Source organism: Protobothrops mucrosquamatus, unplaced genomic scaffold (assembly GCF_001527695.2).
Source record: "Protobothrops mucrosquamatus isolate PMUCROS unplaced genomic scaffold, P.Mucros_1.0 scaffold597, whole genome shotgun sequence".
Classification (NCBI taxonomy): Eukaryota; Metazoa; Chordata; class Lepidosauria; order Squamata; family Viperidae; genus Protobothrops; species Protobothrops mucrosquamatus.
Genome location: NW_015386896.1, coordinates 434,491 through 449,178, shown reverse-complemented (window position 1 = coordinate 449,178; position 14,688 = coordinate 434,491). Strand labels below are relative to the sequence as shown.

Below are 14,688 nucleotides of genomic sequence, written 5' to 3'. Positions count from 1 at the left end.
GATCTTATTTCAATAGTTCCCAGACACTATAACTATTTGATAAAACACTATATTGACATTAATTAAATCACTAAAATATAGAAGTGTTACAGAAAAAAAGAATGAAACAGAATTAGAACAGTTTTAAGAGGACAAAACCAGATATTACAGAGTGCAAATCATTTACATTTTAAATTGACTCAGCAGATAAAGCAATGTGTGTTACCCACTGATAGAAATACCAATATCTTTATTGCCTTGTATATATTTAGTTTGAGGCATTCAATTGATCCTACATTTCTGGTGCTATAAATGCATTGATTATACCCAAACTGTTTAGCAATACCTGTAAAAGTAAGTGAAAAGACTTTGCACTCTGGTGTTTTCCTGTTTACTTAGATCCTCAGCGGGGAAAATGAAAGAGAAGGCATGCAAATAAGAATGTATACATTTCCCTCCACTGTATTTACATTTCTGAGTTTTTTTACTAAAGCCAGTTGCCCAGCAACACTAAACTTACCGCGTCTTTTAAAATACACATTTTAGTGGACATGACTTGAAAGCCTATGTGCTACCACTTATCAATAGTTTTTCAGACAAAAGTCACCTATGTACACATCCATAAAAATATCCACAACTAAACTCAATATATTCTACTGAATTGTGTACAAATGGATAGCTCTTAAAACGATTGTTTCCCAAAAGACACCTGGATTTGTTTTTCTTTTTTACTGATAGGAAAGCTTGATACACAACATTTACTACTAAAATACTAGTCTCAATTATTCCTACAGTTAAAAACAAAACAAAACAATAGCAATAACCAATAGCACATTCAATGTCTATGCAGAGACAAGTCCCAGTTTGGGGAATGGGAGCAGAAACTATAAGGCTGTATTAGCAATCATTCCAAACAATCAAAATGCACTATTCAATCTGTGTGAATGTCTGTGTGAAAGGCATTCAGATTTTCAGGATAACCTTATTTTCAAACAAGTTTTCAGAAGAAAGAACTTTTCTTATCCCCTATACTAGTTTTTGAAAAGTACATTTCTGTCCTATATACGGGTGCATTAAGTTTTGCAACTTTAGAGAAAAAATCTCTTCTCACCAAAGTCCATTAGTTAAACTCCAACTGATTTTAGTGAAATGAAACAGGACCTATAGCTTATTAAAGGTCTTGGAATTTGCCAAGACACATATAATAAAAGATTTAGGAAATATATTTGCATAATACAACAATCCTACAACAAAAATAGGGCTGGGTGTTTTCTGCATGTAGAAAAATGAATTTAGGATAAAATTATGCAGAAAAACTATATATTACATGCTTCAAAAATAGAATGTCATAGATATTTAGATTTACAAACACCAGGGTTGGGAACTATTGTGATCTTTTGGCTAAAGCCCAATATTGGCCTTATTTCAGTTTAATTGGAAGAGGATCTTAAATTCATCTTCTCCATGAGGTATTGGGAACCTGGATTTCTCGTTGTAGCAAAGGTTAATAAGAAATGTGTCTGCAAAAGTCAAACAGCATTAAATATCAAAAACTGATTATTATTCTGCAGCAGTTGTTCTGTCATTCATAATCTCTCCATGCTTCAACCTTCCACAGCTAATCTTTAATGGATGACATGCAAGAAGAAAAAATAAATGGCATCTAAAAAGAAAGACCAAAGTGAGCTAAAAATATAGTTTTCTCTTCAGTGGAGACAAAAGGTAAAAGGAAATATCCAGTGCTAAAAGAACTTTAGCACTATTTGTTTCTTGTTTCTGACTGGACCAAGCACAAACTAATTATTTACTGCAATAAAATTGTTTCAAATTGATTCAGAAATATTTTAAAAACTAAACCATTTGTCTTGTTTCATAGTTTTAATACTTTAGTTGAAGGACTGACAGAAAGAGTGGCATAGTGATGTTAAAAATTTTCAACGGGACAGTAAGGAAGCATATCAAAGAGCAGATGTGAATCTGCATCTCTGCCAAAATAAATCTGAAAATTCCCTTTATATTTAGACCAATACTATCTTACAGGAAGTATCAAAGGCCCAAATAGTGAGGCCACAGTGGCGCAGTCTTCTAAATAACAATGTAAGATAATTGTGCAAAAGCATTTATTTAAATAAATGAGATATAACCACTGTATAGTTTTAAAATAATAAACCATTTGCCATATTTCAGCTTTTGTATAGTTTTAAAAGTTTCTCAGAACTTCATCTCATGTAAAGTAGTGGTATTATTAATAAACACATTTAACCTAGAATCTATTTTTCTATATTTTGAATTTGAGATAGCTTTCAGTTCTAAGGTACATGCAGCAAATTGTCTGCTCTTCTAAAAATTAAGGCAAATTTATATTTAGTTCAGAGTCTCTTCTATTTCTTATCATTTAAGATTATAGATTGATTTGTGTTGCATATGCTTATAATGATAATAACGGCTGAAGGGTCTTAGCGAGGTGAGACATTATTCCTACATACAATGCGAGGGGGGGAAAGTTTTGAAACATTGCTGTTTATTATTCTCCAAATAGTAATTCCTGTTTCAAACAGTAGCAATTGTTAGACCCTTAAATCAGCCAATATCTTTTCTCAGTATAGCATGGCCAAGTGCCAAGGACTTTAATGAAACAACAAATATTAACTAACTGGCTGGCAGTGTTTATCTGGAACACCCTGCCCTGTTATTGCAAGTGTGGAACAAGTTAAAAAGAGTTTTAAGGTGGTTTATAAGATTTACTGAAGTGGTGTACAGTTATCTTATTGAGGGGGCCTGCAAAAAATAACTCTCGGCAAATTCTGGTCATTCGGGGTTCATGGGGCTTTTCAGATGTACACAGTTTGTGCCTATTTTCCCTATGTTACATCCAGTAAGAGCTGCCCAAAGCCCATCACAGAAAATGGGATAATCTCTGTCACTGGGCCTTCATAACTCTATTCTTCCTAGACCCAGAGCTTGGGTGGAATTGGTGTCAATTTTTTAAAATCTTTTTAAAAAACGCAGGCAGAAAGCGTTAATGCCTGGCCAGTGTAAACGTCTACACTACAGCATGCACATTGCTGAAAGAATGAAAGCCTGCATATTACCCCCACTGTTAGCAAAGAGCAGAGATGTCAGAAGCAGGTGAGTGAGGAACAATAGATATGGAGCTAATGGAAAGCAAGCAGGAGCAGAGTGATGGAGCTGTTGAGAGACAGGAGGTTAGAGAAACAGGGAGAACTGAGAACAATGGCATCGGGTAAAAATAGCTCCTAGGCAGACTAGGAGAGAATAGCAGTCAGGTTTCATAGGACCAGGACCAGCATAAAAGCCCACAAAGCCCACATGAGAGAGCTCAAAATGAGAAACGATGCAAAAGAAGGGAGGTAACATTATCTCCAAATACTGTTCTTCAGAGAAGAATTATCACTTTTATTCCTGGGATGATTCTGAGCATGCTAGGCTCTCTTGAACTGAAGCAACCTATCTAGCAGTATGTCTCCAGATGTTTGGCTGCAACCAATATCATTCCTGACCATTCCTGGGGCTGCCTTAGAAAGGCAAGGGACCATAACAAAATGGAAGGCATTGATAGCGCAACCAAGTTAAAAGGTTAAGTATTTGGTGATGTCTGCGAACCATCAAGCTACAATAGCAAACCTGCATTTTTAATTCCCCAAATTGAGTTTAAATTAAGGAAATATATGATGTCCTCTACAAGAGGTTTGTTAGAGGTAATGAGCCTTTAACTCAGCCATTTAAAATTTGTAACGAAAGGGAAGAAAAGATAGTGCTTGATAAAAAAATAAAGAGACACTAATCAAAGTATAGCAACGGATACTTTGAATTTCTTTTCATGTAGCTGATTCCAAAATACTTACACTAGTAATGATGAAGACTATTTCACCTATTCATCTCTTTTCAATTATCTGTTTTAGAAAAAAAACTATGGAGTATCTGTGCTGTTCCTGTCCCCGCTCTTTGCACTACTAGAGAAATATCTGAAAGATTTTTCTTCATAAGCCTTTCAGGTTTTTTTCTACTTGCTTTTCCTCATATTTGAATTTTTCAGGTTTGAATCCTCTTCTTCCATCCCAAGTAATAGTACGTTCACTTCCCACCTTAGATATATTGCTTTTTCTTCAACCACAGTTAAGCTCGGAAAGAGTATGAAGTGGTTACCTCTAAAAATCCCACACTAAGAAGGAACAGCACCCTCTAGTGGCCAGAAAACGGAGATTGTTAAGAGAACTGGCTAATCAATCAAGTCAGAGCAATTCTAAAAAGGCAGAAAGCAGACAAAGATGCCCAACCCAAAGTCTAACTTCACATAAAAGCATGAAAAGTATACCAATATAATAATTTTGAGCCAGCTCTTCACTTATGCTGCCGTTAAGTCATTCTTGTCATTATTTCTTTGCAGATACAAAAAACACTGAGGCCTGCTTAAAGCTGCTGGATTACTGGCTGCTTGGATAATGTGTGGATACCAGTCCTGTGTCCAAGTATCTCATCCTGTTCACTGCATTTCATCTGAGCTTCGGATCTATGCCTATTTACTCTGTATGATAACTACAGATGGGCCTCCATATTAGTGGGATGTTTTCCTATTGCTTTGCTGTTTTTATTTCTCCATCTGCTCTCTCATACTCTTTCCTCCTCCTAACCTCTTCTCAAACATCATCATCAATCTAACAAAAGATATAAGCATATGCTCTGCAGAGCTGAATGCAAGCTGGAAACGTTAACTTTCTACTTCAGGCAAGCCATTTCTGAATTTCAGATGCAACCAGCTTCATCAGTGATGTTAGGTAAAAATCTAATTTCATTTCTTCATATTTCAGACAGCTTCTACAATAGTTTGTTTTCTTCCTCCTGTCAATTTTATATTACCAATGTCTTTCAAGCATGGAACTTTATTATTTTTTGACATTTTTCCCAAAGATTATGTGCATTTTATTATAACCTTATCTTGTGATGTTGTCACAGTCTTACATGCAGTGTAACCTAACGTCTGTGCATATATCATCTAGCTGAAACTTGGTCTCTGAAAACAACAGTGCAATGCAAATATAACCCAGAGAACTACAAACTTCTAATATTTTTGCCATGTGTAAAGAACAATAATTAACAGAAAGTAAGAGAAAATCTCAATAACGTTTGATAGATTTTTAAAAAGAAAAATAAGATAAAATTCTTTGGATCTAGACACTTATATTAAAATCATTTTTGAGATTTTTTGTGTGTGACAGAGAATGAATATAAAAATTCAGCAAAGAACCAAAAGACATATTAAACTCACTTGTATGGAATAGCAATTTCCATAAGGCTGAGCAGTGGTCTAGATCTGATCTCCAAAACATGTTTTCTTTTTCTAAACTAGCACCTTTGATTAATGTTTGTACCTTGCTATGAATGTTGGATACCTTAAAGCAGCCACATCTTTCCCAGAGACTATACAGCTGCTTTAAAGTCTGCAAATTGACATTACAGCTCCATTCCCATGAGCTCCCAAGTACTTTAAAGAAATTGCCTCTGAAACCTTGCACTAGTAAGTCCTAATAACCAGCAATCTGCACAGAATTCTACTTCTGTGCATCAAAACATGTGGCTTTCCAGTTTGCCTCTAAGGATTCATTGACAAAGAAAGAATATAAAATAAAATATTTCACCATTATAGACAGAGAGGCAAAATTCTGTGCAAATGCCCTAAAAAACAAAGTTATTTGTTGCATTTAATTCAAACAGTTAATGCACTGTATAGTTGATTGATAATCCAGACATAACTATTATTCAGGTGTTTTGGAATGAGAGCTTTTAAAAACAAACAAAACAAATCTATATATTTGAGGTAACTATTTTTTCCCAAGGTGTACAGTGACTAGCCTATCTTCGTTGGTGCTATTGAAACACACTGTGAAAATCCAGTTGATTTTTTCAACTGAATCAGTTTTCTATCTATTTATCTTACTATCTATCCAGTTTTCTACCATTCTTAAGTAGCTGGGTTTTCATTAATCAAAAATCATATTTCTCCATCTATCAAAATGAGGGTCAGTTCTCCCATTGGGAGGATTATAATAGTATCTCCAACAAAGATGTGTGGAGGCAACATCACTCTGAATGAACTAAAACAATAAATGAGTATTTGAACTGCTGGCTGGAAAGGTAGTGACCGTGGTAATCATTATTTCCCTTGTTTGTACAGGACCTTCCAACAAAACAAATAATGTTTTTGTGATTGGATTGACATGGTGTTAACAATGCATTTAATGCCAAAATCAGTATGAATACAGGTAAAGCTTCCACTAATACCGGTACCAGGATGTTAAAGCCACCTATTTTCTAAGCAACTTTAAATAGCCTCATATATATATAAAAAGCTAAGCCAGCCCTCCTTTAGTAAATATATCAAATGGGGCCATGCAATATAGCAACCAAGAGCCATATTGCCATCTGTTCAATGCTTGCTTACCTGCAGCCGTTTCTGCAATCTTAGCTTCCGCTACACTCTTGTGTAGCTCTAAGTCCAGCTTTAGTGTCTTCAGTTCCTTGTCTTTTTCACACAGTTGATCCTGAAGCTGGATAGAACAAATATATTGTAAAATACAAATATAAAATGTAAATGTACATGGGCACATCTTAATTTGCAATATATACATATATAGATGTATGAGAAAGAAGTTAAAACGTCTTTCTTATGGGAAAAAGGAAAACAAATTCTGTTTTCCAAGAAAATCAATAATTACATTTTTTGCTCACCGCTCATTTTGAAAGAGTATTTTTGTGGTAGTACTATATATTGGGACACAGACACATATGATGATGCCACGCTTCCTAGGTATGTCTTCTGAAAAACTAGTTCTTCCAAGTTGAATGGGATGGCATCTAAGACTGCAGCCATAAACAACTGAGTAGGATTTATGAAACTGGGGCAATGCTGATTTCATAACTGAATGAATTCTCTATTGTGGAGTAGTAAGTTCAGGAAAAAAACATTTCTAGGGCTGAACAGATGGGAAGCTGAAAAGAACCACTAGATAACTGGGCTTTTTCACCCATTCCTTCCCACCTACAGTACAATGTTGGTGGTCATATCACAGGTTGCTTCAGAAATTCAAACTTTTGAGAAGCACAGCCCAAGGTCTATGCCTCACATCCTTTTTGCACAATAATATTGCTGAATCACTGCTATTAAAATTAATAAGCTTAATTTAGCATGGATTTCAATGGCTTTCTACTCCACCAGAGGGATTGGGACTGCAACTCCTAGTATTCATATTCAGCATCCCTAAGGACTATGTTGAATCCCGAGGTTTATAGCCCCATAGTCACTGAAGACCATTAGATAGAGAAGTCTGCTCCAAAATATGAAAGAACTATAAGCAAAACTAGTTAAATGATTCATAATAAATAATGCTTAATTTGTGTAATAACATAATTCAATCTGATTTTACAGCATTGAAGCTAAAACCATGATTTTGACCCTATTCCTCCAATATTTTTGTTTTGCTACTCAGAAAACATTCAGAATTTCTCCTATTTGAGAAAGATTCGATTGTACTTTACAATGAGATTTTGATAAGAAATTTTGATAGATAAGTTCTGCTAATATAGCTGAAAAATAATATGTTGCAAATCTTAATGTTATGAAGAAAATATATTCCTATTAGTATATCAATCTTCATTTACAGGATACAGTAATGAATTCACTTTCAAGAGTTTGTACAGACTAACTGCAATACAGTTGAAATGTAAAATTCAGTAATGTACAGTGGGTCTCTTACCCATCAATGTAGATTAATGAGATTAATATATATGTGTGTAATTCCTTATCTGTCTTGATCTACATACAATTAAAATTATTCTGAAAGTTTAATTACATTAAAGTACATCCTGAACAATTTCTATCTTCTCAAATTTCTTTAAGTCAGAAATACTTGGCAAAAAGATCAAGATCATAGTCATAAGCCCTGCAATAGAGCTGATTTCTTAACACATCAAGGAAACAAAAGTAATATCCTAAAATCAACAAGTCATGAATTATCATAATCATTCTGCAACAACAACAAACTCTGAACCTTATCAATTAGAAAAAAGAATATGAATATCTGTGACTAGATGAATAGGTTGTACCTTCTTATTGTTTGCCCTTAGAACATCCAATTCATTTAAAAGAAATGCAATGTTCTTTTCTTTATCTACTTTAGCAGTTGTAGAGTTGACTTTTTCTTCTTGTTTTTCAGTAGAAGTACTGTATAAAAAAAAGGAAAGAGAAATTGATAGATTCAAAAGGATTTCCAATCACTCACACATGGGCCAAATACAGGGTCATCACTGAGTGCGGAATACCTAGAGTGAATCCAGGTTCATTTCCTGGCATCTGTCATGAAATGACAGAAATCTGTCCTGGATTTTGAAACAATTTATATCAAATACTGCCACTGCTTCAAATGGCAGTCACTGCATCTTATCAGATCTATTACATTTAAAACAGTAAAATGCAGATTGACCTATTTCAATTCTACTTCTTAGAAATCTCAGTAAATGCACTCGAGGAGGTGGTTAAGAAGGGAGATGGGATGTAGAGAGGTGGAAAGGAGGAAAGAGGAGAGGTTGTGGGTTTAGGCGGAGGAAGGAAGTGGAAAGTGAATGAGGGTGGATGCAAGGCGGGGTCTGCCAAGCGTCTCCGAAATTGTATTGTGTAGGATTATCTTTTTTGCTTATGTTCTAAGTAAATGCATCATATTTGTATTATTTGTTGTTTAACTTGAAAAATTAATAAAAATTTTATAAAATAAGAAATCTCAGTAACAAAGTTTTTTTTAAAAAAAAAAAAACCCACATCACTTGCTACTGCTATTGAGAAGAAGTAACAGAAACGAAAAAGAGATGAACCTAAAAGGCCTAAAGCAGGGGTGTCAAACTGCCGGCCCATGAGCCAGTTGCATCATGTGGAGGCAGCACCCATCCCAGCTCCAGCAATGCAAAAAAAAAGGTTGCAATATGTCGCAACACGTCAAGTGATGCGGTGAGTTTGATACCCGTGGCCTAAAGAAAAAATTAGAATATACAATATATGATATGAAAACAAAAACCAGAGAACTGTTCATATTAAAGGCTTAGCAGGTGTGCTATGGAACCAGGAAATAGACAAATGGACTTATTGTGGATTTTCCCAAGCCATTCACAAACAACTTATATGTAACAGCTTATAATGTGGTTGCCAACTGTTGTAACAACTTACAAGGAACTGAGCATGCTTGTTTCTTAATGAAAGAATGGGGATATCACCTAATGTTATTTGAGTGGACTTTTCTTGGAACAGTATTTCATTTTACTCTTCTTCCTCTGAGCTCCTTCAAATGTACTCTGGAAGATAGTGTTGGATATAACCCTTGATTCCGATTCAAAATAGTAACACCAGGGGTATGCCTATTTTTTTTTAAATGATACTATATTGAGCTGCCATAGTGACATAGCTTTCCTTCATTTCTGTGTTCAACAGTAGGCAGAGACTATAGCTATTAAAATCCAGGTAGATATTTCTTAAGGTGCTGTCTATGTCTCTGTTTTTCCTTTCTTTTCTTGACTGTCCAGGCCATATTCAGTAACAGGCCCACCTAAGCATACAAACATATATAAAGGGAAGCTAGAAATTGCTAAAGTAAATTGCCTCAGCAGGCAAAGCACCTAAGATGTTTGATAGAGGTGGTCGATAACAGGATCAAAGACTAGATTGGAAAATAAAAGGAACATCTTGGACGAACTAATTTCCTTAATAAGACCAAGAAAAATGCATGGATGCTGTCAAGCTCAATTCAATTATATCTTTATGTTTACCTTTTGGTAAAAAGCTTTTGCGGGTTGCTGAAACAGATCAACTACACCAATTTATCCACTGGTTAATGGGAGGTGTGTGATTAATTGAAGCTTATCTTGAATTGTGTGAAGACAAGGCATCACCAGGCTGCCATTTTGTGATAGAATCATGGCATGATGTCAACGTTCAAAGTTGCCCTTCAACTTCCCCAAAAGATTATCTAGCTCTTTATTAACATAAAAATATGAACATAATATGAACATTGGTGCATATATTTTCAATCTATAATCACGTGAGAAAAAGCTAATTACTGATTCAAGTTTACTGGCATTCTATTCGTATTTCATCAATTTGATTTTACCTATTTGACCAACACTATGTTAATACATTATACACCTAATTAATATTACAACACAATACATACTATGCAAACCTTGGCATGGAAAGAAAGGTTGGGTGTTAAATTTTGAGGAATTATGAAGCATTCTCGATGCTACTTCTCAAAAGGAACCTGGTATATCCACAATTGTGAAACTGTTCTGTCTCTAACTCCTTAAGCATTTTTTTAATGTTGAGAGAAAAGATAAAAGAGTAATGTAAAAAACATAGAGTATATTGTGTTCAATCTAGAATGAAAGCTTACCTTATCCTTTCATCATTGTCAGGCACAGCAATATTCTTTAAATGCAAAGTCTTAGCATATTCTGTTTGTATAACATTTAAGTTGGTTATGGGTTGATCTGAAAAGTTGACTATTTCTTTGTTTGTCCAAATGGCCGAGTGTCTTGTAGGCTGCAATCTTGCTGGAGAATTTGGAAAACTCAGGCAACCAGAAAAAGAGACATCCTTCTTTTGTTCAGAATTCTGCTCCATATTAAAGGTTCCTATTTGGAAGATAGCAACATATTACTTTTTAATTAAAGATCATATAAAAACAATTAAGTACAAAACACAATATAATAATGCTTCTTCTGATTGAAAATATAAAGTATAACCAAGAACATTTTAATGATAGTTTAATAAAAATCCAGACCCAGAATTACTGCATGTATGCAACTAAACTGCAGAGAAAAGGAGCTTTAGAAGAATTCCCATAATCCACTAAGTTTGGCCATCCTGGTGGAGATTGTGTGAAATGGATTTGGAACATGATCTGGTTGTGAATAGCCATTTTAGCAGCCATGGGCCATAGCTAATTCATGTTCAGCTTGTGATCAACTGTGCTCTAATATTCTTTTCATACATGTTATTATCCAACCAGGTGCCCACACATTCTCAGACATTTTACCTGCCAACTTTTATTTCTATTTCCTAAGTGAAGAAATTTGCATATCTCCCTTAAATTTTATTTAGTTATTTTCAGCCCATGTCTCTGACCTATAATATAGCTTTCAGTGTTACTTCCCTCTTCTAGGTTATTAGATACCCTGCCCAATTTTGTATTATCTGCAAATTTAAATATACTTCCATATTTAAATTCCCTTGTTTCTTACCCAGGATTTAGAACAACTGAACAATTCTCCCCTATCTTTACATGATGGCCATTCTGATACACGAAAATAATTGTCACAATTCCTTGCAATCTTTTCTTCTGGTTAAAAATACCTATACATCCAACAATTTTTCATACACTGTTCTTCTGGGTCTCTTGTCATTTTGATTGCTCTCCACTGAACATGCTATAGTTTGCCAATGCCCTTCCTAAAATGTGAAACTAGGTGCAACAGTCTTATTCTGACTTATGCAGAACAGAAAATAATTACTTTTCTTAACCTTGGTATTTTATTTCTCTCATTAAAAAAAATAGGACTGCTTTTGTCAGGTGCTTCACCCTATTGGTTCACATTCACCATATGATCTATCAGAATATTCAGATTCCTATCATGTGTAGCATTGCTCAGTGTGTTCTCCTTTAGCCTATATTCATGCCTTCGATTTTTCCTACTGAAATGTAAGTCTGCACATGTATGCCTCTGTGAAAATTCACCTTGCTGGGATTTGCCCCATATCCCATCTTTTCAACAACTTTTTGAATCTTGACACAGTCCTCAGATTAATTTGAGGCTCTATTTGGCACAGTGCCAGGATATATCAAGAAAAAACTTGCAAAAAAAAAAAAAAAAGAATTGGCCCATCCAATAGACATCTAGCAAGACAATAGACAATAGACATCTAGCAAGAATCAGTTGGAGATCTGCTTTACTTTTGGCCCCCGTTTATGCCTGGTTTTTTGTTTTAATTGTTTTAATTCCATTGCATTGGAATTATGTCATTTGCAGCCTAAAATATATATGGAACATAAATACTATTAAATAATAAATAATTTTATATCCTTTCTATCTTTGAGACACCTGCAAATGTGACAGTTATATTTTTAACCTAATTAGATATTATATGATCGCAGTGTTACAATATCTAAGGGGCTGCCACAAAGAAGAAGGAGTCAACTTGTTCTCCAAAGCACTTGAAGGCAGAACAAGAAGCAATGTATGGAAACTAATCATGGACAGAACCAACCTAGAATTAAGTAGAAATTTCCTTACAGTTAGAACAATTAATCAGTGCAATGATTTGTCTCCAGAAGTTGTGGATGCTCCAACACTGGAGGTTTTTAAGAAGAGATAGGACAACCATTTGTTTGAAATGGCATAGAGTTTCCTACTTGAGCAGAGGGTTGGACTAGAAGATCTCAAAGGTCCTACCAACTCTGTTATTCTGATTATTATTCTGATTATTATATTACTATTATTATCATCATCATCATTATTATTATTATCATTATTTTGTTATTTTATTATTATAACCCTCCACTCTAGTCACTTAACCAATATGGGTGAACAAGGCAGGGCTAAAACATGCATCTGCAGTACTCAATACCTCCACTTGGATGTAGAGCCAATTAAATACATTAATTGGACAATTGTTCAAGCACTTCCTCAACCATTTAATAACAATATAGCCCAGACCAATTTTAATGTTATCTTCACTTGTCCGAATGTTTTCCTGAAATCAGGGTGTACTATTATGTATTGCATCCTCATGAGCATCCTGCATTCTGTCAGAAAAGGAAATTGGGTTAGTTTGAGATATGCTTGAATATTAGTAGCTGGGGTTGGTAGTTGGGTTGTTGGTTTGATTGGATTAGTTTAGCATGATTTGCTCTTGATCAACCCCTGGAGGTTTCTGCTAAGAGATTCATTAGTTTCTAAATGCCTAATAACTATTTGCAAATTTTGTCTTATATTGATATTAAGGTGATCAGTTTGCAAGTACACAGCTCATCTTTCCCCCTTTTGAGGATAAAACACAGGACTTTCTCAAATCTTTTGGCACTACACCTATTACTCAGAATTTATCAAAGATTGAAGAAAGGTTACACTTGCAAGCTCCTTCAAGACAATTGTATGTAACAATTGTATGTAGCTCATATTCCTGCACAATAATTTTCTAAGCTGCTTTCCATTTTTTTGTCTTATTGAAATGGTGTGCAATAATATTGTAGTCCCAATATCTTATTTCTGAGAAATTTCCAATTTTGGAGATTTTCTGACCTTTAAATGATATCTAGTGTATGACTATGTGATGGTACTGAAAAAATAACTTTATAGGCTATTTACAAACTTAACAGCATTCTTCAGTCATGTGATTAACACTACAGTCCGTAAAGTACATGTCCTGTGCCTGACCTCTATTGTTTTTCTCCCTGCACTTGCAGAACAGAGATTAGAGAGAAAGGGATTTCTAGAGAGTGTGTTGTTTACTTTTCTACATATTGAGAACAATATGATTAAGAGTATTGAAAGGGTTGGGCAAAAGAGAAATTGCCAACAGAAATTGCTTGCCTTTTTTCTCTCCGCCTCCTAAAATGGGGAGACTGGAGACAAAGGGATTTCAAGAGACTGTTTGTGTGACATGCCCATGGCTCCCATCCCTGAACAACGGGGCAACTGCTTTGCTTTTAATGTGTACAAGACAGTAAGCAGGCACTCGAGCATTCCAAAGGGTGGAGAAGTGGTTAGAAGATAAACAAAAATCAAAGATGTGAAACTGAGTACAGTGGTCTTGTATCTTTCCAACTGGAAAGCTGACATTGTTATAAGATTTCCTACTTAGCAACTGCTTTGCTTAGCAGCGGATCTGCAATCCCAACTGGGGTCATTAAGCAAGGACTACCTGCATGCTCCAATTTCCCTTTCTACAGTATTGTGAAGCCTAACATGATATATTTAACTAGTTTCTCCCTATTAGTTAGCATAATCTGAAGGAGAGCCAATCTCTTTGTTCCTCATTTTCAGCCTTCAGGAATATGAAACAGTAAGCAAGCTTCATGAATAATTTTTGATCTTGCAGCTTTGGCTGAGTTGATTTTCCAAGAATTATCTGGATAATTAAAGCAGGCATGTCCAACCCATAGCCTGTGGGCCGCATGTGGCCCTGGACAGCTAGTAATGTGGCCCCACAAAATTGTAACAAAAGTATTTAAAAAACGGTAGTTTCTTATTTATCTATATTAACTATATTATATATTTTATATATGGCCCAAGACAATTCCTCCTCACTCAGTGCAGCTCAGGCAAGCCAAAAGGTCGGACACGCCTGTGTTAAAGTCTCTAATGATAGTACTTATATTTCTTCTTCCTGAAAGTTCTGTAATCTGGCTAGGAAACCATTATCAACTTTTTTTCAGGTCTTATGAAATGAAACTCATGCTGTGACATAATCCATCAACCATACAACTAAGACCACGGCCACAGAAACCAAATCTCTCCTGCTGATCCTGTTTGTGTAGCCAGTTATTCATTTGCAATAATCTTCTTTCTCTTTCCAGTCTTCTTTACCAACAGGAAGGATGGATGAGAGCAAAACTGAGTCTCTTGTATTTTTCAGTTTCAGTCTTCTTC

At 35.1% G+C, this 14,688-nt stretch overlaps 1 protein-coding gene across 1 annotated transcript in view; it reads right to left on the bottom strand.

Annotated features, from left to right (window-relative positions):
• MIPOL1 (mirror-image polydactyly 1) overlaps positions 1-11,873 on the bottom strand; it is a 102,610-nt gene extending 90,737 nt beyond the window's left edge. The window contains exons 1-3 of the mRNA XM_015817498.2: positions 10,431-11,873; positions 8,101-8,218; positions 6,440-6,545 (exon numbers count right to left, since the gene is read on the bottom strand). Coding sequence (XP_015672984.2) covers positions 6,440-6,545; positions 8,101-8,218; positions 10,431-10,660 — 454 coding nt within the window. The 5' untranslated portion in view covers positions 10,661-11,873. The remainder of the gene's footprint in view (positions 1-6,439; positions 6,546-8,100; positions 8,219-10,430) is intronic.
• Between the last annotated feature and the right edge of the window lie 2,815 nt (positions 11,874-14,688).